At 33.6% G+C, this 27,943-nt stretch overlaps 2 protein-coding genes across 6 annotated transcripts; one reads left to right on the top strand and one right to left on the bottom strand.

Annotated features, from left to right (window-relative positions):
* The first annotated feature begins 4,409 nt into the window (after positions 1-4,409).
* ARI7 (IBR domain-containing protein) lies at positions 4,410-16,036 on the top strand. 5 transcript variants are annotated; one of them, XM_082872653.1, is made up of 16 exons: positions 5,589-6,744; positions 6,897-7,052; positions 7,260-7,384; positions 7,637-7,742; positions 7,885-7,975; positions 8,594-8,766; positions 9,247-9,351; positions 9,445-9,533; positions 9,793-9,900; positions 10,203-10,293; positions 10,420-10,509; positions 11,394-11,441; positions 11,842-11,913; positions 14,435-14,534; positions 14,624-14,750; positions 15,379-16,036. In XM_082872653.1, exons 1-16 carry the CDS (start codon positions 6,637-6,639, stop codon positions 15,647-15,649), a joined length of 1,860 nt encoding a protein of 619 aa, XP_082728779.1. In that variant the 5' UTR covers positions 5,589-6,636; the 3' UTR covers positions 15,650-16,036. The 5 variants fall into 5 exon arrangements, with proteins under 5 accessions (XP_028084765.1, XP_082728779.1, XP_082728780.1 ...); XM_082872654.1 differs by having other exon boundaries at positions 6,303-6,744; positions 6,886-7,052; XM_082872655.1 differs by having other exon boundaries at positions 6,310-6,781; positions 6,886-7,052.
* A 554-nt stretch (positions 16,037-16,590) lies between these two features.
* Positions 16,591-22,584, bottom strand: CPK24 (calcium-dependent protein kinase 24). The gene is made up of 8 exons (XM_028228966.2): positions 21,845-22,584; positions 19,289-19,412; positions 19,026-19,169; positions 18,566-18,718; positions 17,953-18,068; positions 17,691-17,858; positions 17,338-17,574; positions 16,591-17,022 (listed from the first exon to the last, which is right to left on the bottom strand). The coding sequence occupies exons 1-8, from the start codon at positions 22,358-22,360 to the stop codon at positions 16,876-16,878; spliced, it is 1,605 nt and encodes a 534-aa protein (XP_028084767.1). The 5' UTR covers positions 22,361-22,584; the 3' UTR covers positions 16,591-16,875.
* Between the last annotated feature and the right edge of the window lie 5,359 nt (positions 22,585-27,943).

Below are 27,943 nucleotides of genomic sequence, written 5' to 3'. Positions count from 1 at the left end.
GTATATGTATATTGTGTGGGAGGAGATAGAAGATGTACTCCATTGTTTGGGAGGAGATAGGGGATGGACTCCATTGATAATTAAGTTGGCCGGAGTGTCTAGGGTGAAAGTCCCGAAATCTTATTTATTTATGGGTGTCAGTTCCCTCGGACGTAGTTCCGTAAGCTGGCAAGCGAATGGAAGTGTATGAGATGCGTTTATGATTGAAGTATTAATAATATGAATTGTAGTCTCATTTTGAATTGTTTGGACAATTTTGAATTATGACAATGTATTGTTTGGATAATCAAAGAGGGAAATGGATTGGAATATGGATGTAAATACTGGTTAATTATGGAAGAAGTGTAAGTTAGTTACACGTGTTAAACATTTATCGGATGCTAATGTTTTAGTTAATTCTCATATTTTGTTTAGCATATCTCTACTGGGCTCTGGCTCACCCTACTTGGGACACCATTTTTCAGGAACAGGAGACATGCCGCCTCTAAGGTCTTAGCTTAGGAGGTCTTGGAGTTGAAGACTCTCTTTTATTGTTTTGTTTTGATGTTAAATGTGAATTTAAGCCGAGGGCTTTATATGTAGAGAGTTATAACTCTTTTTTCGTTGTAACCAAGTTATTACTTGGAAAGTTATAAGCCCGTGGGGTATTTATTTTGTTGTTAACATATAACATCTTTTGTAAAGAACACTCTGACGAATGGAATATAATGCTTTTCCTATGTTTTATGGATCTTAAGAATGAATGATTTATGTTTTTTTTTGGGGGCGTTACAACATGAATCTTGGCCAGAATTGGACTGATACCTAGAATGAGAAGACCTGGTCTCAGATGAAGCAGTAGAAGAAGCTCAAGGATAATTGCTTTGGAGATGACCTGGAGCAGTCTTGAGACACGTCAAGCATTCGCGAACCTGGCACTGAACAAGTGAATGATTCGCTAGCAAGCCGCGGTTGCGACAACAACTGCATAGACTAGATGGCTGGGGAGATGAATAACTCTGAGATGATGGCGTAGCAAGAACAAAATCCATGGTTAGAGATTTGAGAATCCCAAAACGAGTCTCCTCTGATAGTAGCTCAGTAATGGCTTGCTCTAAAGTGGGCAAGGGCAAACGATGGAGTAAACAAACACGCACGGGCTCAAAAGTGCTATAAAGAGCCATAAGAAACTACAATAATCGCTGAAGATTCCGATAGGTAATAAATAACTGTGCATCATCAGAATGAACCCATGGAGGTTCAGAAAGAGCGAGCTAGTCCCAAACAGACGACACTTGGGATAAGAAGTCATTGAGAGATTGACCGGGTGCCTGGCGCATGTGATGAAGAGTCTGCAACAGTTGATACTGATGAGTATGTCTAGTGGTCTGATAACGTTTCCTCAAGAAATCCCAGATTACTTTGGTAGGAGAGGCAAGGGAATCATCGTCCTGAAAGCGTCCAAATTGAAGGTTGATGGAATGAACCGAGGTAGCCCGAAACCATGTGATAATTTGATAATTCTTATTTTCCCATTCGTCAAGACGGTCATCGAATGCAGAGTTAGTCCCATCATCCTTCTGGTTGGGTTTAAGAAGAGCACTAGTAATGATCCGCCAAAGGCGTTTGCCTTTGATGAAGCTAGAGAGAGGTTGGGCCTAACTAACAGAATTAGACCTATAAAAGATAGCAGAAACAGATTGGATGTTCTCATTACGATCTATAATTGCCAAAACGGAGGTCACCAATAGGATCAAAAGGCTGGAAAACCTTAGGGACAAGTAGGGCCGATGTCAGCACTGTGGCTGTGATAATGTCAGCAGAGAGACAATGGCTGAGTAGGGCTGACGTCAGCGGCTGATGAGGGCTGACGTCAGCGGCTGAAGATGAAGGTAAACGGCTGAGGAAGCAGGGTGGAAGCCGAGGCAGGGGGCATGTGGTTAGGAGAAGCCGGGCAGAAGTCGATGAGGATTTGGCTGATGCGGAAGTTGATGGAGACTGATGCGGAAGTCGAGGGCCAAGCCGAGGTCGGATCGACTGAGGCGGAAGTCGAGGGACCGAAACCGAGGGAAGACGGCTGAGACGCGTGCAGAAGCGTGCTGAGAGTGGAAGCGACATCAACCGACGCGCTTCTCTTTGGGAGGCGCGTGAAAGCGCGTGGAACGTCTGATGGTGGTGATTCTGGTGTCTTTGGTTTCGTCTTGAAGAGGTGAAGAGGCAGGTGTAGTCCAAATGTGGAAGCAATGATGGACGATAAATGCAAAACCCAATAGAAACTAACGTGAGACATAATCAAAGCTAGGGGTGTGCATAATACCGCCGAAACCGCTGAAACTGCCAAAACCGCACTGAACCGCACCGCCAAGGCAAATTCGTTATTATTTGTCAATCGAACCGCCGGTTTTTGGTAAGAAAAATAGCAAATTTTAGTGACACTTTTATTAATCCGTCGGTTTCTATTTTTCTTCCAAACCGCACCTACCCGCACCGCTATTAAATCATGTTTTATAAGATTCTAAAAATTCTTTTTTACTTAAATTTGCTTGTTGTTCTATACCTTAGAATATAGTATTACATTACTGCTCAAGGGGAATTTTATGTATTGTATTTGATCATTGTAACTTCCACAGATGCTTGTAATGAACTGATGGCATAGTCGTTGATATTATCATGTTGTTGCTACACTTGCTGCATCAGAAGAAAACTTCGCAAGATGCTTAATATCACGGTATCTCTCGTCTTTTTTTTACTCTTTGATTTAAGTTTTGTAATTTGAATTATATTTTTTTATAAACCGCCAATCCGCCCGAACTGCCAAGGCAAATCCGCCATTATTTGCCAACCGAACCGCCGGTTTTTGATAAGGAAAATGGCAAATTCTAGTGACACTTTAATCAATCCGCCACCCGCCATACGGTTTCTATTTTTCTCTCAAACCGCACCGACCCGCACCGCGCACACCCCTAATCAAAGCTGCTAGACCAAAAAATAAAGTAAAATAAAATAAAAAATGTGATAAAGAATAAGAAGAGACTAGGAGAGGACCATAAGCTCTGATACCATGTTATGAGAGTAATTCTGATATATTGAATTGAATAAATAATATAATAGCAGAAGCCTGTATATATAGGCTGATAAGAAACTTAGATAGGTACATAAGAAGATAGAGATACAATGAGATTAAGATAAGTATAGAAGGAGATATATCTATAATATAAATAGATAAATATAATAATATACAACTAACAACTCTATCATCTTTGTGCGTAAACTGTGAGAATTAAATTACAAAGTCTCTAACATTTATCTTAGTTATTTATGGAACTACCTTTTTTGTAATTATACGAAGTTAGATACACAAACTTTTGATCACAAATAGATTATAAATATTTTAATATGTATGAAAAATGTTATATTGAAAGTTCGCTCCATGCTCAAAAAGTTAAAATTGATCTTGTCATCGTAGTATAAAAATTGAAAGACAATAAAAAAATTATAAATTATAAATTTCATATTGCATGTATAAAATAACTTCTTTCAATTCATCCATTGACATTTAAGGATCGTTTGAAATTGACTTTTAGCAAACATTTTGTGATTTTTTTCAAAAATTTTGATATTTTTGGAAGCTATTGGATTAGATGAACCAAAAAGGTAGAAAAAAAAAAGTCCATTAATATTGAGCTAAAAAAGTTAAAAAAGTTTCTTCCTTTTGAGAAACTATTATTTATATAAAATTCATACATAATAATGCCATCATACTATTATTATAAATGAATTAATATATTTTATTTTAAAATAGAAAGTTCACAATAAGTCATGGTATTATGATATTGGGATGATCTAAATAAGTACACTTTTTGATTTTTTATGAAATATGGATTGGGTATGAGTTAGGTTTGAAGTGACGGGTTAGAGAGGTAATGTGACTTAAATAAGATAATGTAATTTAAATAGAATAGTGACTTTTTGACTTTTTAATTTTTTTAGATCATGTCAAACAAGGCCTTAATTTAAGAACTTGATTTAAAAGTCAAAAATTTACTTTAAACCTATTTGAAGCCATATTATCTTTTTACTTTTACACATTTTTTTTAAAAAAACAAAAAAGTCAAAAAATTAATTTTTAACAAACTTTTCAAAACAACACTACGTATAAATTTTTTTCATATAATTTTATTTTTAATTTAAGTAATATTAAAAATTTACATCTTTATATTCACCATAATTAAATATACTATCAAAAAATTGAAAATTAATATACAACCTGCCACATTAAATCATAATTATTATTTTTTAGTCCTTTTTTCTACTTCTTTTTGGGTTCGGGTCAAACCTTTGTGCCATTCCCGTTTCCACCTAACCAATTTTCTCTCTCCTCTCTTCCTTATTTTCTTTATATTTTTTATCGAGGGAATTACTTAAAAATTGAATAATAATAAAAAAAAAACACAAATATAGAGGAATAAAAGCGAGACTTGCATTAACACATCTTTTCACTTATATTTCACCATAAATTCGCTTACATCTCTCATATTTTTATAATTTTTTTTTATATGTCAAGTAATAATTCCCCTTTTTTTATTTTTGGCAAATAATTCAAGAGTTAATTTTTTTTTAAAACAAGAATTCAAGAGTTACCTTTTTTTTTTTTAAACAAGAATTCAAGAGTTACCTTGTGTCGCATATTCTTGTACTCCTATCTCTCTCTCTCTCTCTCTGAAAAGAGACCCTGAAAAGCTATCCCTGAACCAAGAAATCGGGAGAAAAACAAACCCCAGCAACCCTAATCAAACATAATATTGTTTGATTCTACACTCAATTCATATATTCATATCTCTATCTACATCGTTATACAACGATCTGACAACTCTGTGCCCTAATCCCGCAACTCTTTTTTCTAATTTAGCTGTGATAATCAGACCATCATCGGGTCTGTGCCGTGGGGTTGCAATTTTTAGGGTTTCTTTCTAGGGTTTACGATGGATTCGGAGGAAGATATGCACGACGCGAACGATGCTGAGTCTCTGGATGACTACTACAGCGGCGATACGGCAGTGGACTACAGCGACAACGATGACGGCGGCGATTATGAGTTCATGGACAACGATTCCGATGATTCGGACGACATCGTTGTGAGTCGCCAACAGGTGAATTGTTGTTAAAAGTTAAATGCTTTACGTTGTGTTTGGTTGGATGGATTTGGTAGTTTCACACCGCTTTTCATTTTTTCTTTCCAAATTTCTCTCCAAATTTCCAAACCATACACAGCATTAGGGTTTTGTTGTTTTGTTATTGAATTGAAAAGTGGTGGATTCTTGTTTTTATGGGTTTTTGATTTTGGCTCAATTTGACTGATGGGTTTTTGATTAAATGAGACCTTGGTGGTATTTGAGAAAGATAGGATTATGATGTGATTGTGGTTCATTGATTTGTTGCAGAAAAACCCTTGGGTTTTGATAATATGAGATTGCTGTTTGAATTTCATGACATTACAGTTATTGGTGGGTAAGGCTGTTTCCTGTACTGCAAAACCATTGTTAGATCTTTGGTTGTTTTATTCAAGGGTTTGTAGCTAGGTTTTAGTATTTTGATTTTGGTTAAGTTATCATGGAGTGTCCTTTTTGTTATTTGTAATTTCTACTGATTTACATTGTGGGATTGTTCTTTGACAAGTTCATTGACATGGTTGTGGGGGTTCTATGTAAGCGGCTTAGGTAGGTGGTCCTGCTGCATTCTAAAGGCCTATGGGGTGCCTACCATATCATGTAAATATACCTTTGTAGCAATGTGTCAAACTTTTATATGACCGCTTATTAGGTGTTCCTGGAGCAATGCTTCAGCATTTATCAAGTGACGCTTGTTAGGTTGTTTTCTAAAATAACTATTTAATTGTAGCACCACACAGATTTGCTCTAAGTGCTTTGAATAAGTTTTGCAGTGTCGTATTTGTTTGTTACTAACATTTGGAGATGTTAATAATGAGGTCTGTGTTTTTAAAGGCTCCAGGAGCACCAAGGAGCCGAAGGTCTCTTGGGGCTTAGGTGTAAGGCAAGGCACGGGTTTTATTTAAGTAAGGCGAATAGTCTTAGTTAAAAATAGATAAATTAAGTGAGACTAATGATTCATAGCATGTAAGTACTAAGATAGGATTTGAAAAATGAAAAATGAAAAAAAAAGTAACTAAAGGTAAAATAATCGACATTTAACACCCCCCCCCCTCAAAAAAAAAAATGAAGCTTTTTGCAAGTGAAACTATAACAACAAAAGAAAAGAAAAAGAAAAGGAAATGAATTAATACTAAAACAACTAATGCTTGAAGGAATTTTTTTTTTTTTTGTAAGTTGATGTTCATTTGAAGCTTTTTGTAAGTGAAACTATAACTAAATTTATGTAACTAATCAATGTTTCCAAATTGAAAGTTAAGTGGCAAACAAAGTGGTGTCATATCATCAAATTAAAAATCCAAGTGCAAAATGATGTCACACCCAGTGACATTCTCAACTGAAAAAGAAAATCAATTGTCTCTATTTGATTATAAGAAGAAGGACCGAGCCCTGCACATCGAATAAGCAAAAGAACACAAAAAAAAAAAAAAAACTATAGAGCAGCGAAGAAGAAGCAAAAAAAAAAAAAAAAATTTTTTTTTTGAGATAGATGGAAAAAAAACAAAGGCAGCGAAGAAGAAGGGAAGGAGAAGAAGAAGAAGAACTACCTAGTCCAGACAAGACGAGACAAGCCGAAGGGAAGAGACACTCAGACACTGTAAGGTTTCTTTGCAAGATTTCTTCTAATGAATCGGGTAGGGTTTTTTAGTCGTATTTGGGGTTGGGTATTGAGCTATATACCTTAGAGTTGTAATCCTATGTAGTTGGAGCCTTTAAAAACACTGACATGAATCGCTAGATTTTGATTAGAAAACGAGAAAAATAAAGCCCCAAAAGTCGCGCGACGTGCGCCTCTCTTTGCCTGGCCAAGTCGCTGCGCCTTCTTCAACTTGCCTCGCCTTGAGTGGCTTAAGGCGCTGCACCTGCGCCTTGTGCTTAGGCGCGCCTTTGACAACACTAAATGAGGTAACACATGACAAGTCTATTTGGAGCAACCGTATTTTGTTTATGTTAAATATGGGGCTGTAGGCTCCTTTTTGATAATATACATAATGCCGTGGAACTGTCTTGTGCACTTTTTCAATATGAGTTTGCAGTTTTCCCTTGTTTATTTGTTCTTTCCGTTCCTTATTCTTTTCTTCTGCATTTCACACGTCTTATTAAATATTTCAGAAAAATTATATGGTCTTGAAAGATGCTGATATACGCCAGCATCAAGAGGAGGATATCACAACAATTTCCACTGTCCTCTCCATATCAAGAGTAGATGCAAGCATTCTACTTCGTCACTATCATTGGTAAATTGTACATTTTTTTTGTTATCCTGCCACCCATGGTTGACACTGTTTACTTTATTTATGTATTTATTATTTTTAATTGGATGTATTTTGTTGGGTGGTGTTACTATATAATTGTGAGTCTTAATTTTGTGTATGTTGCAAATTTGTATGATCTTAAACATATTGAAATTAAAAATGCTGGTTGCTGGCAAAAAGCATGTTTGTTTTTTCAATTGTTTGCCTGATGTGCTAAGAAATGTAACCACATAGGAGTGTGAGCAATGTGCATGAGGCCTGGTTTGCTGATGAAGATAGAGTCCGTAAAGCTGTGGGCTTGTTAGAGCGGCCAATTGTTCAATTTCCAAATGCTAAAGAAGTAAGTTATTGAAAGCTCAAGACTGAAAATTTTGATTTTATATTTACATAACTCTTGATGCCGTAGACCATATGGGCAGGGTGTTGTACATCTCCTTTGTTCCAATGCACTAGTTAATGGCTTTTAAACTTTTTTTGGACAGCTGACTTGTGGGATCTGTTTTGAAAGCTATCCTCTTGATCGGATCAGCGCTGCTGCTTGTGGTCATCCTTTTTGTAGTACATGCTGGAGAGGTTTGCTTCACTTTACCTTACTCATTTGACTATCTTTAAATTGCTAGGTGATCTGCTCGCTAAAATAACATTTAAAAGCAGGTTTTTACAATTATTTAAAAAGAAAAAGAAAAAGAAAAAAGAATAGGAGTTGGTTTTGTTGTGGAATGCAAGTCTAAGAAATTATAAGAATTTCTATAGTGGAACATCTTTCACAATCCCTAGAGAGGGTTCGCTAATAGATTGAGGGATAAGTGATTTGACTCATTCATATTCAGATTATGAATGTTTAGAATCCATAGGATGTATGGAGACATTGCTTTTGCTAATTCAAATCGAAGAGTGATATTAAATCTGCTTATTTTAACATCATATCTCTAGTTAGTGCATCCAAGGTTTGATTTGTAAATTATTTCCTAAACATTGTTTCAGTTATTCAATTCGTGCACTTTCTTAAATGTTTGGGGAGGCTTGTGAAACTTATAAAATAGATAAGGGGTACTTCTTTGTTTGTTGAAAGCATAAATTAATCACGACACTTACGCGTTATATCTTAAAATATCACATTTTCATGCAATTACAATATTCTAGAATCAAGGAATTATCTTGTATTTTTACACGTTTTTAATTTGTTGGTAGCTTACATGAGCACATCCATTGATGGTGGTCCTGGATGTTTGGTGCTGAGATGCCCGGATCCATCTTGTTGTGCTGCTGTCGGTCAAGATATGATCAATAAGTTGGCATCAAATGAAGATAAGGAGAAGTATGCTCGTTACATTGTTCGTTCTTATATTGAAGACAATAGAAAGGTATATTTGGGATATGAACCTTCCTGCTTAGCTGCGGTTGTCAAATGGCTCATGGAGGGTGTTTGATCAAATTAAAAATGTCAGAACATTGCTACAGAATCTCTCAACTAAAAAGTGAAAAAAAGCACGGCCAATTCTCAATTTCATTTTGATGTCGAAAGAACTTATGTGTTGATTGACAATAAGATCCTTGACAATAAAGCCTAAGAATAATATTTTAATAATGTAAATTACCACCAAATTATGCTTGAAGAACATAAATAGTTCGGATTGTGAGCTGTTCTAGTTCTATTTGCATTGTGACATGACGTATACATTTCTCTTTTCCCTTGGATATTTTCTCTGGACTAGTAGATGTTATGTTCTCCCAAACAACTTTCTTCCTTTTTACGACATCTACTACGGTCTTAATTTTTTTCTCCCCTCTTTCCTCCTTTAATTTTTTTTTCCTTCTCTTTTTTTCCTCTTATTACTTGGTAGACCAAGTGGTGTCCTGCCCCAGGCTGTGAGTATGCTGTTGAATTTGTTGTTGGTAGTGGAGGCTATGATGTTTCCTGCCTCTGCTCACATGGCTTTTGTTGGAATGTAAGTCTTCTGTGGATAGTTTGGAAATTTGTAGTTACAGTTTGATGATTTGCTTTATGTAAGACAGCTTATTGTTTTGAACTGAAATTGTAGTGTACTGAAGAAGCTCATCGTCCTGTGGACTGTGGCACTGTGTCAAAGTGGATTTTGAAGAACAGCGCAGAATCTGAAAACATGAATTGGTATAGCATGTGTTGCTGTGTAGAAAGTTTTTTTTCTTGGGTGTTTTAGTTTTTATACTTGGTAGTGTGTATAATTCCGTAGGATTTTTTTTTTGCATTCTGTAGTTGAAGATTTCTGAAGTTCGTTGCAGTATAGAAAGTTTTTTACCTCCCTCTCATGGACGTTATCGTTTTTGTACTTAGTAGTGTGTATAATTCTATAGGAATTGTTGTTCAAAAATCTTTTAGAAATGCTAAATATTGATGTTATCACTGTCAGGATACTAGCTAATTCCAAGCCTTGTCCAAAGTGCAAGCGACCAATTGAGAAAAACCAAGGCTGTATGCACATGACATGCACACCCCCTTGCAAATTTGAATTCTGCTGGTAAGCATTGATACTCGTGTTGTAAATCAAAATTACCTGGACATATAGTTTTGCTGTTGTTCATGTTTGATGTAGAATTGTACTTGGAAATTGTTTTCTCCTGAAGTTTGTTGTTGTAAATGTGTGCCTGAGGCATGTTGTCAGTTCACTAAGAGTAAGTCGCATCGTCTTTTCGCATGGCATTTTCCTTCTCCATAGTTGGAGTGTTGTATATTTTTTTAATTATATATAAATATGATGTGAAGTCACAGTATACAAAAGTGATGTGAAGGCACTTGTTTATTTAATTATCTTACATGCAGGCTATGCCTTGGTGCATGGTCTGATCATGGTGAGCGGACAGGCGGTTTCTATGCATGTAATCGATACGAGGCAGCTAAGCAAGAGGGAGCGGTAATGGATTTTTTTACATTTGCTTTGTCTTTTAGATATTATTATATACTCAATTGTCCTGCCACATTAATGCTTTGATGTTTTGAGCATCTAGTGATTATTTTCTCTACATCTATTCTGTTGTAGTATGATGAAACTGAGAGGAGGAGAGAGATGGCTAAGAATTCCCTAGAGAGATACACTCATTATTATGAACGGTGGGCAACCAATCAATCGGTATGTATGGATTTTTCAAATACGTCTTTGTTGTTGTGTTATGTATGCATGCATTGCATTCTTGTAGTCACATATTATAGTTTAGATTTGGAAACAACGTTTTCTGTTCAAGAAAAACAAACTCCCCTATGTAAATAGGTATACTTGATGGTTCTCAAAGTTGGTATTCCCACTCCAAATTATTTCTTAATATTTATCTTAATAGTTATAGGAAACACTAATTTCTGTTGTAGTGAAGTACAGATATCAATAAAGTCGCGGCACTTGGACGTGGTTATTGCTGACTCTCGTTCCAATCTGTTATCATCAAGCCTCGGCATCTGTTCACCTTCTTAATCTAGAAAGGATTTACCCGGGGTTTCGTTGATAAGATATTTGCATATCTTTTATGTAGAAGGAAGCATTTTTGTTTTATATCTCCAGGGACCTAAGAAGCGCAGATAGACAGCGGACACAGTGATTTCAAAAAAATGAGGATACGGACACAGTGGGGGACACAACAATAAAAAGACTTTTAATATATTTTTATTTGCTATGGAGATGAATATTTCTTCTTCTAGCAATCAAAATTAACAAAAACTAACATTAATTCAACATATAAAAAAACTGCTAAATATATAATTAATTTATCATCCATAAAAAAAACGATAAGAGTTGACTTGAGACAAATTATCATCCAATGCATGATTAGTTAATTAAATAAATGGTCTTTCTGCTGTGTGGTTCCTCTTTCTGTGCATAATTGATTTGCGTGCTTTTCTTTGTTGATATTGTTATTCTTTTTCTCCTTTTGCTTGTTGTAGTATATTTAAATGAATATTACTCGTGCATTCGTTAATTTCATGTAAAGTAATTTTCTTTTGTTTCTCCTTTTTTACTAACAGTCGAGGCAAAAAGCCCTTGCGGATTTACATCAAATGCAAACTGTGCATGTAAGGAACTTTCCTTTACTTCAGTTTTTTGCAGTTTTAATTTGACTATCGATGTGTGTGCCAAGTTAACAAGCAATGTGATGGATGAATCAAACATATTGATGGAATGTTGATGGAACGGATGATGGTTATTGTTTGGATTGGCAATAGAAACTCACAAAATAATTTCCAAATGTTGTGGATTATTAGAGGGATATGATGATCTCATCTATCATCTAGCAGCAGGATTGTCTGTGTGGTTGCTCGGACCTATCTATGTACAGTCATGATACAAAGCAGTATTGGACAGTCTATTTATCTCTTACAATTCAATAAACGGATCTTTCAATCACCTATTTTTTCGCTAGATGCTACAATTATTGTATCTCATGATTTGTTTTTTGTTTCTGTCTCTCTCCAGCTTGAGAAGCTTAGTGACAAACAATCTCAACCTGAGTCACAGCTTAAATTCATTATAGAGGCCTGGCTACAGGTAAAACTGAAGTTCCTTGCTTTATGTTCGGGTTTATATTATTATATATAGTTTTGGGGACAATGATCATGACATTTTTGAAGCATTTCTATTTTCAACTTCAAAAGATAAAGACAATCCACATTTATGTCTATAGCTAAATTCAGGAATTGTATTGTACATAATTAATTTGAACGTAATGTGGTGTGGATTATGGAATATGGATCATCCACCAGAGTTTGTTACTTCCTCTTGACTTCTTTGATAAAAGGGAATTAGAAGTTCTTTAAACTTTTTCCTTAAATATACAACACCACTAGATCATGATCCCCACATATCTCATTCTTCATTTTCCAACATGTTATCTCCTATATGATTTAAGGCACTTCAATGACTATTAGAATCAACTAGGATGGTAGAAAAGCCTAGGAGCCCACTCATTTGGGATCATTGGAGGTATGTGGCTTGGAGGGTAGATTTAATAGTTAACTAAATGCTTGCTCACCCCAACCATCTTTCTAGAAGGCCTGCTAGGGAAGATTGTCACAAATCATCCACGGACAAATTTATTATTTTCATTTTTTTTACCTTAATAATCTCTCTTTTCTTTTTTCTTTCTTTCTCCATTTTGATACTTTGAAATAGTTTTTTTTTTTATAATTTTATTTAGGAAAGTTATATACTCCTGAATGTATAGAATGATTCCTTGTTTCAAGTTCTTCATGCAGTTCCGCTCATATGGGGTTTGGCATCCTACACTTTTGTCATAATTTTAGATTCACATCAACTGCTACAAATCATAGGCTACTAAGATTAGATGTCATAGATTTTTTGTTTCTTATTTTTAGGGCTGGTTTGGCAAGTCCAAAATAATTCAAAAAGCTAAAAAGTTACACAAAAAGTAAAAAGGTCATTACTATTCACAAAAAAAAAATATTAAAAAAATATTTTATATATTTTTATAATACAAAGGTGCACTTAGATACTGTCAGCCGTACTTGTGAGCCTTGTAGGCCATTATACAGATTTTGGGCCCAAAAAAAAAAACTACATATATACAGTCACAAAGTTTGATGGTAATGTTGGGCCCTTGGGGGCCCACTAAGGGTTTCGTTTTGATAATCCGAACCGTTCAATATGTAGAACTCATCGAGTAATATATGCCTGTAGAAAAATCACGTTGATCGGATATCGTTAACTATATGATCAAATTAGTTTTGTATAAACAAAATGGATGGTGTGATAGTTAACTGTTAAAAAAAAACTAATCCGATCATATTGCTACCGATATCCGATCAACGTGATTTTTTACAGGCATATAATAGACGACGAGTTGTACATATTGAACGGTTCAGATTATTAAAATGGAACCCATGGTGGCCCCCACAGACTGACCATTACTGTCCAAATACTTTGCCCCGAAGGAGGCAATTATTTTCTGTGTAAGACATGCTGGGGCAGCAGTGCAGTCGTACAACCACTCCACTTTTTTCCACTATACACTTTATTTATACAATTTTTTATTACATATTTTTTCGTAAAAAGACAAAAAGTTAACCCAAACATCTATCTTTTTTTTTTTCCCTCAACTTTTTAGTTTAAAAAGACAAAAAAGTGCACTTATTTAGAACACCCCAAACAACCCCTTAATTTTCTTTTTTGAAGCTCAAAATGCTGACATTACATTTCAAGACAGTATTGTTTGAGAAAACTATATGTAAACCCAAATGGTTTATTTCTTCCTCAAAAAAATGTGGAGAGATTTTTTTATCCCTGGTTACAACATCTCTGATGATTTTTGTTAAACCTGACTTAGAAATGAAAGGGTAAATATGGTTACCCCATGGACAGCTCCATTTCCCTACTTATAATGCTCTTGAAGGGCCAAAACCAAAGATAAAGTGCTTAGTCTGTTGCTTTTCAGATATTGCTTTTCAGATAGTGCTACTAGTTAAATGTCTTAAAAAGTATTTTACCTGAATGCGATTTTTAGCACATCAAAGTTGTTGTTAATGGCTGTCCAACTACAATTTAAGTGACACATTGTCTAATCACAAAATCAATTTAAGTAGTATATGTCCCCTAGGGCCCCCGACAGTTTGGATGTCGTTCTCTTCCCGATACAGAGGCTAAAATTTGAGTCTCCTTGACTTACCTATCAAAAGGAAATTAATTAGAATGCACAAGTCTTTCATACTTTTTAGGTGTAGGGAAAACATAATTTATGGGTTCATGCTTATAGTGATCTTGAGTTTTGGTCAAATAATTGACGACCTGGTACTTTAATCATTTAATTACATTGGTAGTTGTCCAACCTTATCTTGGACTGCAAATGTTTTTGTTTAGCTGTGTGCATATTTCAAAGGTTAAAGTTCATGATCAGGCATTTGATGAAATTGTTCAAATATGTTTTTAAATTTAGCCTTTAGACCAGATTGGAGTTTTGTCAAGTGATGTTTAAAACAAGTTTTATTATTTTATTTTGTTTTATATAATTTTTTAAAACATCAATAAGATGTTTGATACTGGTGCCTGTCTGCAGATTGTTGAATGTCGGCGAGTGTTAAAATGGACCTACGCATACGGATACTACTTACCTGAGTATGAAAATGCCAAGAGACAATTTTTTGAATATTTGCAAGGTTTGTGGTTTCCTTTAAGCCTCCTCTAAATACAGCTTTGAGAATTGTTTGCAAGTAGTGTTGTCCAATGATGTCTGATATTTCTGCAGGTGAGGCCGAGGCTGGTTTAGAAAGGCTTCATCAATGTGCTGAGAAGGACCTACAAACTTACCTTAATGCTGAAGCTCCTTCAAATGATTTTAATGATTTCCGCACAAAACTGGCTGGACTGACAAGGTAATTTTGTCTGGAAGTAGTCATTCTACTGAAAGTATTGTTCAGATAGGTAAGTAGGCAAGGAGGGATTCACCATTTGCAGCAAGTGTGTGGAAATAACTTAATGAGTTTTTCTTTCTCTCTTACTTGTCTAAGTCTTTGTTATTTCACTATCTATTCCTATCTTAGTCAGAGTCAAAAGTTGTTAAAGACGAATGCACAAGGCTAGACGTTTTTATCCCTCATGGGGTGACGTGTAAACTCAAGATGTTGAGGCATAAGCCTTTTGAGTTTTGATTTTTTATCGAATAAAATTAATTAAAAATAGCATAATAAGAGTATGAAAAGTAAGGAATAGCAAATAAAATTCATAGACACCATTCTATGCATAGAATAGAATTGTAATGAATTTAATAAATCCGACCACCATTGTAAGAGCATTTGTAAGCTAAGAAACATAGTGAAGCTACTGTAAAAAAAAAAAACAATAGGAGAGACATGACATTAAAAAAAAAAGAGAGAGAACGAGATCATACAATTGTTATGAGAGGAGAGTGCTATTTTATTATTGTGCTACTTGTGGCTTTTTTTTGCTTGCAAGTCGCAAAATTTTTCCTAGTTTAACTATTCTTCACTGCAATTGCTACAGTGTCACCCGAAATTACTTTGAAAACTTGGTTAGAGCATTAGAGAATGGTCTATCAGATGTGGATTCCCAAGGGGGTTGCAGCAAGACAGCAAACTCGAAAAGTGGAGTAGCAGCTGCTGGCAAGGGAAAAGGTGGAAGAGGAAAGGCAGCTTCCCGGTCTGGTGGCCCAAGTAGAAATGCCGATGATTCAGGAAGTTGGTCATGCGATCAATGCACTTTTATGAATGCCAGATCAGCAACCACGTGTGAGATGTGCCACCAGCGCCGCTGAAATGCACTTGTACACCCTGCGCTGGTGGTTTTCACTTGGAAGAAAGCCTTTTGAAGCAAGAAATGAAAAAAAAACAGGGCACTTAAAGAGGCATTCCTGGACATAACAAGCTTTGTTGGCTGATCCTTTTGACTAATGCTGTTGATAGGATAAGAGCAAAGAGATGATAAAAGAAGATGAAGAACAAGCAGCCATGTTTGTGTTGTTGCGTGTGTGTGGGAGTATCGTAATACAATTCAATGTATATAGTTTCTACTTTCTACCTACTATTTAATGAATCAATTTACAGCTCGATGTTCTTGGACTTGTATTGGGACTGATCTTAGTATGTTCGGCGGATGATTGTTGCCTCCAGAGGCAAATGCAAATATACTCTCATTTTGTCTCTTTGCCTGTGGTTTGCTCAGGGTTGAAATATAGCTTCTTGAAATGTACAATGGAGGATGTTATCTAATGGATTTCTTTCTAAATTTATTTACCTCATGAGGGATTGTGAAGTAAGCTTCATGAACAGCCTCGTGAGGCATCACGTCTATGTTAAAGCTATGGCTTTAGACGTGTTCCGAAAATTGGAGCCTACTTGATCTAGGGCTGGGTATGGGTCCGGTGGCCTGCCCAGTTCAGTATGATATTTTTAGGGTTCAAAATATATATTTGACTCATAGGATAGGGCTGAGTTAAGATTTTGAGCACATTTACCTTTTGGGTTGCTTGGAATGAGAATTATAGTTTGGCCTAAGATAAAAAATTATGTGTACATGTATGGCTTAAATATATGAATGTAATGCATTGTACTCGAGGCATGTGGGCGGGCTTGCCAAGCCATTAATAGAACTAATACCAAACAATGCCTCTAAACATGTAAACATTGCAGTACAAGAAAACCTTCACTTCATTCACATCAACATTTCAAGCCACAAAATTCACAGTTCGAACAAAAATTTGTTCAAAAAATTCTTTTAATTTCATTGTCAAGACTCAAAACAGATGCTTAATTAACCTAATTTCATGGTTTTCAACCCTTTCTTTTCGGTCTTTTTTCTCCAATTCCAAAAATATTATGAGAGCTACACCGCTCGAGTCAAACATATACATACAACATATATCAATATGTATATATTGTTTTTTGAGTATAAAAAAAGAGAGATCAATCGCTGAGGAAGCTCTTAATTTGAATTACATATACAGTTAATGAACAAAGATTTTTTTCCTTCTATTTTTTGTTTTTAATTTTTCAAATGCAAAGAGTTTTCTTTGAACATTCTTTGGCTGAGTGCATTTAGCATTGCTCTAGAGTATTGGCGAGAAGCCATCCTCCACTCCACACCGGTTGTCATCATTGCCTCAAACTCTTTATAACTTACCCGACCATCCTACAACAACAAAAACAACAAATCAAATCAAAATGAAATATATGAATCACCAAAGAACTTCTCGCATTAAAATTTTTCTTTCCCATCTGGGAAAAGAAGCCGAAGACGGAAAAAGGAAGCTTTGTAAATAAAAGAGTGGTATACAAATCTGCCAGATATCAGAGAAGGAGACAAGTTTCCTTAGAGAAAGAAAAGGTATAGTGGCGGTGATGTTCTAAGATGGTGATAAACAAATAGAGTAAAAACGAAGACGAGAGTATTACGAAAATCACCCATATATATAGTTGATGATATGAGCATATTAATGATGTATACCTTATCTAAGTCAACATCAAAAATGATGTCTTGGATGACTTGGTCATTGTTGGGGCCAAGGTTGTCCTCTAACAAACCTTCCTTGAGCTCTTCAATCTCAATGTAGCCATTGTCATTCTTGTCAAAGTAGCGGAAAGCTTGACGCAGCTGCTCATCACCACTCCCAATTTTTTTCAGGTGAACCGACATTGTCACAAACTCCTCGCAATTCAGCGTCCCATTCCCGTCAATATCAGCCTTTTTCATTTAAATACAACAACAACAACAAAAACAAAACAGTCTTTTCTTAGATTGATCGATCAAGTCCTACATATGAAATTATACAAAGCAATAATCTGAAGACAGAAACTCACAGCATCCATTAACATCCGGACATCAGGATCAGCAACGGGTTGGCCAATCATCTGGAGGCCATCTTTGAGCTCTTCAAAAGTCAAGTTTCCATTTTTGTCAGTGTCCATCATATGGAACATCTGTTTTATCCCTGCTACTTCTTCTTGTGGCAAATTGTCAGCTACTACCTATATATATAAATTGATATTGAATTTTTGTAAGAAAGTCTACTATTTATGCATATAATCATGGAATATATATAGAAGATTGATCAAAACTTACTCTGAGGACTTTCCTCTTGAACTTGTTCATCAATGAGAATTGCTTGATTCTTGTTCTCACATTTTCTCCCAAAGGAACATTGGGGACCTGATGGGCATTATGTATCCAGCGGTGTTCTACATACATAAACATATTACATAAAATAAAAAGAGAACAATTAATTAATTAGCACTCAAATATATGATTAATTGAGAAGGATATATGGTAATTATGAAAATGATACTACATGCAATAATCATCTTGAAAATCCTTCTTCTTCAAAAAAAAAAAAAAAAACTTCTATTACACTTTTGGTTCCTAAAGTATTTGTTTAGTGTCATTTTAGTCCTCAACATATCAATTCTGTCAATTTGTAAAGTTTTTTTTTTTTTTTCTTTTTCCCTCCTTTCCTTTCAACAAGTGCCCGTAATTTTGATAATGAATGTTGGCAGAGTCAACCATGTTTTTGGATGAAATTGACATGAAATTGCATAAATTGAGAGACCACCAAAACTATAATAAACCATTCTTTCATTTTTCTTTCACTGACAGGATTTTTATTTTCACATGGATGGTAAAATTTAGTATTTTATATGATATATCAAATCAAGTAATTGTGTAGATAGATACATACCAAGTGCTTCTTCAACAGTCATTCGGTTGTAAGGGTTAGGGTCGAGCATACCCTTCACCAATTCCTTAGCATCCTCTGAAACTTTAGGCCAAGGATCCCTCTTAAAGTCTATTTCACACTTTACTATTGCCTGCGCTATTCCTTCTTCTGTTTCTGCACTAGTTGTCCACCCCAAAAAGAAACAAAAAAGATTTACAGTGTTACAAATTAGCGAAAAAATGCACTAGTTGTCCATTGTCCATCCCAAAAAGAAACACAAAAAGATTGACAATGTTACAAATTAATGAAAAAATGCACTAGTTGTTCATTGTCCATCCCAAAAAGAAACAAAAAAAGATTGACAATGTTACAAATCAACTAAAACATGCACTAGTTGTCCATTGATAAACAGGCTCTAAGTAGTTCAGTGAGAGTGTTGAAGTAAATAAAAAAGGAGAATAGAGAGTAGGAGGTTACTTACCAGCCCAAAAAGGAGGAACACCACAGAGTAAGATGTAAAGAATAACACCAGCACTCCATATATCTACTTCTGGTCCATAATTCCTTCTTAGGACTTCCGGTGCCATGTAGTATGGGCTCCCTACTATTTCCCCGAATCTCTGACCTAATATATTCATCAATCACAATTCAGTCTCGTGTTGAGAATATAAATAATAAAGTTATTTTTGTAACAGTCTTTAAATTGAATATGGAGAGGAAAAAAAAATGAAATGAAAAGCATACCAGGCTCAAAGAAGATGGAGAGGCCAAAATCAATAGCCTTCAATCGAGAATTCTCGCTAGCATCTGCATATAAAAAGTTTTCTGGCTTCAAGTCTCTATGTATCACTCCATGTGCATGGCATACCTGCAATTCCAATTAATTGAGTCAAAATTAATTAATTAAGGCAACAATATTCATTCAGAATAATAATCAGGATGTAGCCTAAAATAACAAGAATTTTCTCTCAACATCATTAGTTAATTCGGATTTTTTTTTTTTTCTTTCTTTTATAGGAAAACACTATATGAAACAAATTTCTTACCCTTGACATAAAGCTATAAGTCTTAAGTATAATTATTAATGTCAGGTCCATTATTTTTTTAAAAAACAATGTGAACCTCATTACTTTTTGTTTAGCATTAAAAAAATTTAATAGAGAAATTTGGGCTCTGTTTGGTACAGCTCTGGAACGTTAGTTCTAGGATTTATTTTGCACATGATGTTTGTTTACGAGTTTCAAAAATTAATTCCACATTTACTTTTGAAAACTCAATTGAAGGCCGGAAAATTTGAACTAACCAAACGTCCCACCAGCCGGTTGACCGGAACAGTGCAAATATATATATATATATATATATATTTGCAATAGACACATGTTAATTTTTATATATTCAAAAAAAAATATTTTCTGAATTTTTAAATTTTTTTTATGAGTTTTAATAGAATTTTGAGTTGTATATTTGGTTATGAGTTGTAAGTTTTTGTATCAAATATCATAGGTCACATCAAAAATTCCTCACTCAATTCAAAACTCTTTCACCAAATAAATTTTCCACACTCAAATCATAATTCCAAAACTCACAAACTCAAAATACAACTCTTACTCTCAAATCATATTTAGAAAGCTCTACCAAACGCTACCTTGATTTTTTTTACGTGTATTATCTCTTGTTCCAAAAAAAATTTAAAATATTATACATTTAACATAAACGTGCATGTAATAAAAAATATATAATCTTTCTAAGTCTTTTAACATGTGCTTAACAACACACATTAACAAAAAAAAATTTGTTCAATGCATGGCCATTTTTTCTTTTGGCCCAATATTGTAAGATATCATTGACAAAATTGAAGGGGCACAAACTCGAAATTTGTTACTCAGAAAAAGGTTATTTTTACATAAAATTCATACAAAAATTGTCACCAAAATAATATGACAGTGACATTTTCACAATTAATAGCCATCTTGGTAGATTCTATGTTTTAAAATGATAAATTCACATTACATTCACATCCTTTTGTTTAAGATTTTTTTCTATAATAATTTTATTATATATATTTGTATAGCTTTCCTTGTTACTCATTTGTAGAAGTCTCACCGCTAACCTACGTATTCAAGTAAATATAACGATATCACCAAGACAAGCTTTATCTACCTAATAGAGTTTGTGATTTTTTTTTTAATCATGATTTTACCGTGACATTCAAAATTGCTATTCCTTCCCAACATCCAAAAAAATCATTTTTATTTATTTATTAATTTTTTTTCCAACAATTTTAAAAGATTATCCACCCGAACTAATTGAAATCTTTAAATATTATAAAAATATATTATTTATTGAGGCCATTAGAGGACACAAAATCGACAACAATTAACAATTTGAGAAGGTGGAAGTAAAATCCATAAATGGGTGAGAAGGTGATGCTTCAGTGTGCGATAGATATCGCATGTAATTTTATCATAAAATTACGTAACTTGAATACAAATTCGTAAGGTTACTACAGTGGAGAATTTTTCTAAATTTTATGTACTAATATTATTCACCTTGTTTGGTTTTAATTTTTTAAATTCAATTTTTTAAAAATTGAGTTTTTTTTTATTTTTTGTGTTTAGTAAATTTTTTACTCTTTAGATTCATCTAACCTAAATGTATCTAAAAAGTAAAATATTTAAATAAATAAATAAATACAGAAGAATACAAAAATGCACTAAATTTTCACAATATATATATATATATATATATATATTTACATTTTTGGTATTTAGTAAAATTTTTAAAAATTATTTTTACAAAAATTATTATTTTTAATTATATTTATATTTAAATGTATCTAAAAATTTTAAAAATTATTTAAATATTAAAAAAATTAAGAAAAATAAAAAAACACAAAACACAAAAAATTCAACTTCTAAAAAATTGAATTGAAAAAATTATTCACTCAATTTCAGTTTTCAAAATTAACTTTTCAAGAAATTTTACTTTTTTGTTTTTCATATTTTTTTTTTATTTTCACTTAATTTTTTAAAATTTTTAGACGTCTAACATAAATATACTTCAAAAATATAATATTTGAAAAAAAAATATTTAAAAAATTCACTAAATACCAAAAGTATAAAACAATACAAAAATACAATTTAAATACATCTAAATAATGTGCATTTAAAAGTAAAAAAGTTACTTAAAATTTTAAAAATATTCACTAAAAATAAAAAATTCAAATTTAAAAAAAACTGAATTCAAAAAATTAAAAATAAATACACCGATTATTATTATTATGATGATGAAGATACCAACCTTGACGACCTCAAGAATGGTTTTGGTGATAGTGGCAGCGCCTCTCTCCGTATAATGCCCTCTGGCCACAATCCTATCAAAAAGCTCACCACCTTGACACAGCTCCATCACCAAATACACCGCCTCTCTATCCTCATACGCATCCTTATACCTCACTATATTCTCATGCTTAGGCAAATGCCTCATTATCTCCACCTCCCTCCTCACATCCTCCACATCTATCTCCGTCTTCAATTTACTCTTGGATATGGTCTTACATGCCAATATCTCCCCCGTTACAATGTCACAGCACTGGTACGTGATCCCGAACTCCCCTCTCCCCAGCTCGTTCCCGAACCGGTACTTCTTGAAGATGTCTTCGGCCGAGGGGTCTTTGAGGACGGAGATGACGCGAGTCGTTCGGTTTCGGGATTTGGAATCGGAGATGCTTTCGGGTAAGGGTTGGGGGGGTTTGGATTTGGAGTTGTGTTTGGTTTTTTTTAGGAGAGTGCCGTTGAGAGATATACAGGCCCCCATGGGATTGAGTTTGAAGATTGGAGATTTGTTTTGGGGGGAATTTTTGATCTCATATGTGTCCCATGGGAAGACCAAGGGAGAGGGGAGATGGAAACCCTAATTGATATCAAACAGAGGGGAGAGAGAGGATGGTTGAATTCGAGACGCTTTTTTTGGGGAATGTTTTCCGGTAATCCGAAGGTTCTGTTAGTTTTGAAATGGTGCTTGGTTGATTGGTTGGGTTCGTTTTGTTTTCCTGCCCCCGCCCTTTTTTTAGGCTCCCTTTTTTTGAACATTTAAAAAATATGAGATTATAATTTTGATTGAATTTTAAGGGCTAATTTTGTTGAATTCTTTTCATTGTAAAATAATTCTAATTTTGTCTTTGTCCTAATTTAACTAATTTTTAAAACCAAACCACCTTAAGCCTCCGTTTGGGAAGTGGGTTGGCTTTTTGGCTTTTTTGGCTATTTTAGCCTGGGCTAAAAAGTTTGGTTTGGGAAGGGCTTTTTGACTTTTTGACTTTTTTTAATTTTTTTGTGAGAGAAGAATGTAATGATTATGGGTTGGATGTGATATTTTGTTTTTTGTGGCTAAAATAGCCTATTTTGTCTTTTGTGGCTAAAATAGTCAAAAAAGCCCCGTTTAGCTCTTGCCAAACGGAGCCTAAATTTAAAATCAAACTACCAATTAAACAATGGTGCTGTTTGGTACAATTGTTAAATCAAATTATAGATTATGACTTCAGTAAGAAGTTATTAATCTATTTGGTGTAATTGTTAAATTATAAATTTAAGTTGTTGAGTAGTGTTTGGTAAATAAGTTATGAATTAACATTTTGATATGTAAATATCATTTTTGTCTTGATTAACAATAAGTTTAATTAACCTTTGTTAGTTAGAAATTGAATTAATTTTTGTTTTTTATTATTAATTTCTAGTTCACATTTCCCCGTAGAAAAAAAATCTAGTCCACAATCTATACTTCAATCTTTTTCTATTTTTAAGGAGAAAAAATAAAATAAAAAATAAAATTTTAATAGTATAATCATAAATTAACATATTTACTGCAAAAATTGATAATCAAAAGTAAGAAGTGAATATCTTGTCAAAATTAACTTTTTTGAATTAAAAAAAGTTTTTATAATAAAAAATTGTTTAAAATAAATTGGCCAAATTAATCCACACCAAACACCCCACGTTTGGCAAGAGGCTATTTTAGTCAATTAGCTAAAAAGTTACTAAATTAGTCAAAAAGCCAACAATCCATACCAAAAAGTCAAAGATTCTCTTTTCTCTCTACTTTTTACACATCTTTTCGTAATTAGTTAAAAAGTCATTCCAAACATACAAGTTTTTTTTACCTACCTTTTCAGCCAAATAGCCAAAAAGTTACTAAATTAACCTGTTCCCAAACGATAGTCTCCACCTCTTCGTCACACAATCAACAAAACCTTGATTATGTTTGGGAAGATGGGTTGGGTTTGGAATTATTTTAATTACAAAAAGATAAAATAAATTTTTTAATTTAATAAAGAAAAACATTACATCCAATCCATAATCATTACATTCTCTCTCACAAAAAGCTTAAAAAGTTTAAAAAAAACCATTTCCAAAAAAAAACTTTTTAACCACTAAAATAATTAAAAAGTCAAAAAAACCAACTCACTATCCAAAACAACCATTACACGGTGACCATTTTAACCATTTTAACCATATACGACAATCACTTAAAATTGATGGTATTACAGTAAAAATTCAATGCGGATATAATATTACCAATCAATAATAATGTGGAGTGCAAACTCTAATTTTCAGATGCAATTACATTGTCCCATATATACAGATGAATAAATGATAAGAAGTTATTGGATGTGATGTCATCAATTTTTTTCCTAGAAGGAACAAATGTAGAAATGCAATTCCACCAATCTAACCATGAGATGCATTGAACCCTTTGGGTGGGGGCCACATTACTCCAAGCAAAATTAGTAGAATCGGCAGAAGTCCAAGAGAAGATTCAGATGGGCAATAGATACTTTTAACCGAGGAAGACAAGAAGGTTTTGGAGGAATTCCTGCTACCCTTTGGCCGCCTATTGTACAATTCAAAATCCACAATTTCTTGTTCAAAATCCATAATGAGTTAGGAAAAACTTAGAAAGTACCAGAATTCTTTACAAAATTATAGCCTTCCCTTCTTTAGCAACACAGACAAACGGAGTGTCATCTGCAAATGGCAGATGTGATAAACAAATATCACTAGAACCCATATCCACTTTATTTGTTCATTGATGAGAAAGAAAAAAAAATGTAGAACCAATCAAAACACTATTATCAAGCTGTCCAAGGGAGTGCCTGAGGAGTCTCTGTTCAATAAATTATATAAAAAAAATTCTTAATAAATCAGTAAGCATATGTTGTGTTAGAAAGAAAAGAAAATTAAAATGTAATCGATGAGAAGACTAGTATTACAAAATGTTACAAGCATATTGTACAATCTTAATTGCATCAAGAACTAGTTTCTAATGCATCTTGATTTGTACAGAGAGAGAGAGAGAGAGAGAGAGTCCAATGTTCAGCGACAAATAGAAGAGAACTTTTTGCTTCTCATGCTTGATAGTGTGTAAGAATCAGCCAGTGATGGCAATCTTTCAGTGATGATGGGTGGAAAACAAGAGTCTTGGGGGAACTCATTGCTCCATCTAGACTCCAAGAACACCAGAAACAGATACAGAAGCCCAATCACTGAGATTGCAAACGATAGATACAACTCTGCAGAGAAACTAGGAACCACCACCATTCTTTCAGCTTCAGATAGTGAGATAGAGAGAATGAGAAAGAGGAGATGGGCTTTGAGGAACAAATAGCATTGGGGCTTATAAGAGGAGAGAAGGGAAAGTAAGTTCAATGAACCTGAAAAGTCTCAAGGGAAGGGGTGATGATTTTGACTAGGTGGTTCAGAGGAATGTGAGCCAGCACAGGTCAGTTGGGGCACATCTGATTCTGACTACGTGGTTCAGAGGAATGTGAGCCACTTGTTCTCACAAACACAATACAATGAACCTCTCTCTGCAACTTGCTCATGTGGACGCTTACTTCTTTTCATTTAAATAATGGGATAAATTACAAATATACTTTTTGAGATTTGATTAAAATATAAATTTTTTTTTATAATTTTAGAAATTATATTTCACCTCCTAAGACCTTCATAACAAATCACCATTTTTATTAATAAATTATCAAGTCAATTAATAATTTTTAATGATATTAGAAATATGTTTCAATTAGTAATCTAGATAATTTTATTATTGTATAGGAAAATAATTATGAATTTTATTTTTTTTGGTTAATTCTATTCAATAAAAAATTCTAATATTGGAGTATTTGTAATTTTTCAAACTATAAGGAACAATTTGTATTTTAAATAAACTTTGACAGTGTATTTGTAATTTATCCTAAATAATGCTATGGAAAAATTCTATCCATACAAACCAAAGAATATGGAGAATAACTGCATATTTTAATTTTTTTAAAAATTATTAATAAATTTTAATTACTAAAATATAATTTATATATATAATTATTTTTTGAAAACACAACTGATTTATAATTGTTTCAACGAATATTATAAGAATGAATGATATAATAATATTATTGTTGCAAATAAAAATTATCTTTATTATTATTTTTTTTAGGATAAATTATACTTTTTTACATTTATAATTTGATTCAAATTTTTTTATTAATACTTAATATTTCAGTTTGACCGATTTTAGTCCAAGACTTTAAATTTAATTATAATTTATTTTTCACTATGATTCTTATTATGTCACTCATATGAAGAGCACACATAAATTTTTTTTAAAAAAAAATAGAAACTGGATTTAAAAGTCACAGTTAACATTATTCAAATCGAAATAGAAAAGTGAAATTTAAATTAAAATCTATAATAAAAAGTATGTTTTGTTTTTTTATTTTAAAATGAAAGGTTGATATTAAGCTACATGATAATGTATAAAAATTTTGTACTAAAATGATGTAACAGATCCATATTCGTTTATTATTTTAAATTACAAGATCTATCAATCTGACTAATTATTTTTAAAATACAACTAATACATTTTTAAATTATTTGTATTTTATTTTTATGCAAATACTTGCAAATAAATTTTTCTTTAGGTGTCGTTTGGGAAGAGCTCATTTGGGCTCTTTGAGCCACAAAAGACAGAATAGGCTATTTGAGCCACAACAGACAAAACATCACATCCAACCCATAATCATTACACTCGTCTCTCACAAAACAAGTCAAAAAAGTCAAAAAGTCAAAAAACCTTTCCCAAACTAAACTTTTGAGCCCAGGCTCAAATAGCTAAAAAAATCAAAAAATTAAAAAGTCAACCCACTCTCCAAACGGAGGCTTAATAAATCTATGGGATGTTCATGCATGATGATATGTCCATAAAGTGCATGTTCTTTGAATCCAATAATGTGTTGTTTTTGGTATCTCAGAACAACTGGTCAAACAAGGAAATTAGAACTAGATTTTGACCATGTAATCATTGTTACTGCCTTCTAGGCACCTATCCTCCGGATCCAATTTGTTAGGTTTTTATTCTTAACAATCTTGTTTGTTAAAACATCTTTTAGTTATAATTTTATTCGTTCTTATATTTCAGTGAAGATATGAGTTTTAGATGCAAATTCAACCCGAATTGTGTCTTGCAGAGAAATTTGTGATGTCAATACTTTCAAGATTGCCACTTCGCTGATTATTACGGGGGTCGAGCTGTTCGGTCAGCTCGCGGCCGAAGCAAAATGCAAAATTGCATTCAAAATTGCATGTTCGCCCTTGTTCGCTTGAGCCAAGGAATACTCGCTCGAGCTAAGGCTTTCTTGTTCGAGCCAAGGAGTTCTCGCTCGAGCAACAGATTGCGTCCACACAAAAACCTGAAAGAGTTGATTGCTCGCTCGAGCCAAGGCACTAGTAGAAATCACGAAAATTAAGCTCCTTGCTCGAGTGAGAAAAGCTTCGCTCGAGCGAGCTTCAAAATCCAGATTTCTTAAGGAGTTGGTTTTCTTCCAAATCTATGATTACTTTTGATTTTCTATAAATGCTTGGTTTTCTTCCAAAGCTAAGGGAACTTCTCCAGATCTTCTTTTTGGATCTTAAGGTTTATATCTGGAGATATTTTGTTAGGTTTTCTTTGATGTTTTTATTGAGTATTCAACTCATGGTTTAAAAGAGAGTACATCAAGGGTTTCGTTTCTTATACAAAAGAGAGAGTTGTTCTTCGGTGGATTCTGAAGAATTCGAGCCTGAAGCTTCGGTGGATTCTGGAGTGGCTCATTATAAAGACAATTCCGAGGTGAAGACGGGATTGAAAGAGGCACATAGAGGTTGGTTCAATTAGGCGTAGATTCACTAGGTAATTGAGAGTATACCTGTGTAATTCCTTTAAATCTTCTTAGTGGATTGTTTTTGTGGCTGTTGCCCGTGGTTTTTTAATCACAGTTGGAGGTGTCCAATTGTGGTTTTTCCACGTAAAATCGTTGTGTTGATTTGTCTTTGATTGTTTGATTGGGATTGTTATATTCTGCTTAAA

The sequence above is a fragment of the Camellia sinensis genome, chromosome 6 (genome assembly GCF_055761805.1).
Source record: "Camellia sinensis isolate YWXY chromosome 6, ASM5576180v1, whole genome shotgun sequence".
NCBI lineage: Eukaryota > Viridiplantae > Streptophyta > Magnoliopsida > Ericales > Theaceae > Camellia > Camellia sinensis.
This window is presented reverse-complemented; position numbering and strand designations above follow the sequence as displayed.

Bases quoted from the DNA above. Each gene is read 5' to 3' on its own strand.
- ARI7 (XM_082872653.1), top strand. From the start codon at position 6,637: ATGGAAAAAAAACAAAGGCAGCGAAGAAGAAGGGAAGGAGAAGAAGAA. The intron at 9,352-9,444 runs GTAAGTCTTCTG...CTGAAATTGTAG, and splicing joins CACATGGCTTTTGTTGGAAT to TGTACTGAAGAAGCTCATCG. The intron at 10,510-11,393 runs GTATGTATGGAT...TTTTACTAACAG, and splicing joins GGTGGGCAACCAATCAATCG to TCGAGGCAAAAAGCCCTTGC.
- CPK24 (XM_028228966.2), bottom strand. From the start codon at position 22,360: ATGGGGGCCTGTATATCTCTCAACGGCACTCTCCTAAAAAAAACCAAA. The intron at 19,170-19,288 runs GTATGCTTTTCA...TGAATATATTAG, and splicing joins CTCCATCTTCTTTGAGCCTG to GTCAGAGATTCGGGGAAATA. The intron at 18,069-18,565 runs GTATGTATCTAT...TTATGTATGTAG, and splicing joins GACTGTTGAAGAAGCACTTG to AACACCGCTGGATACATAAT.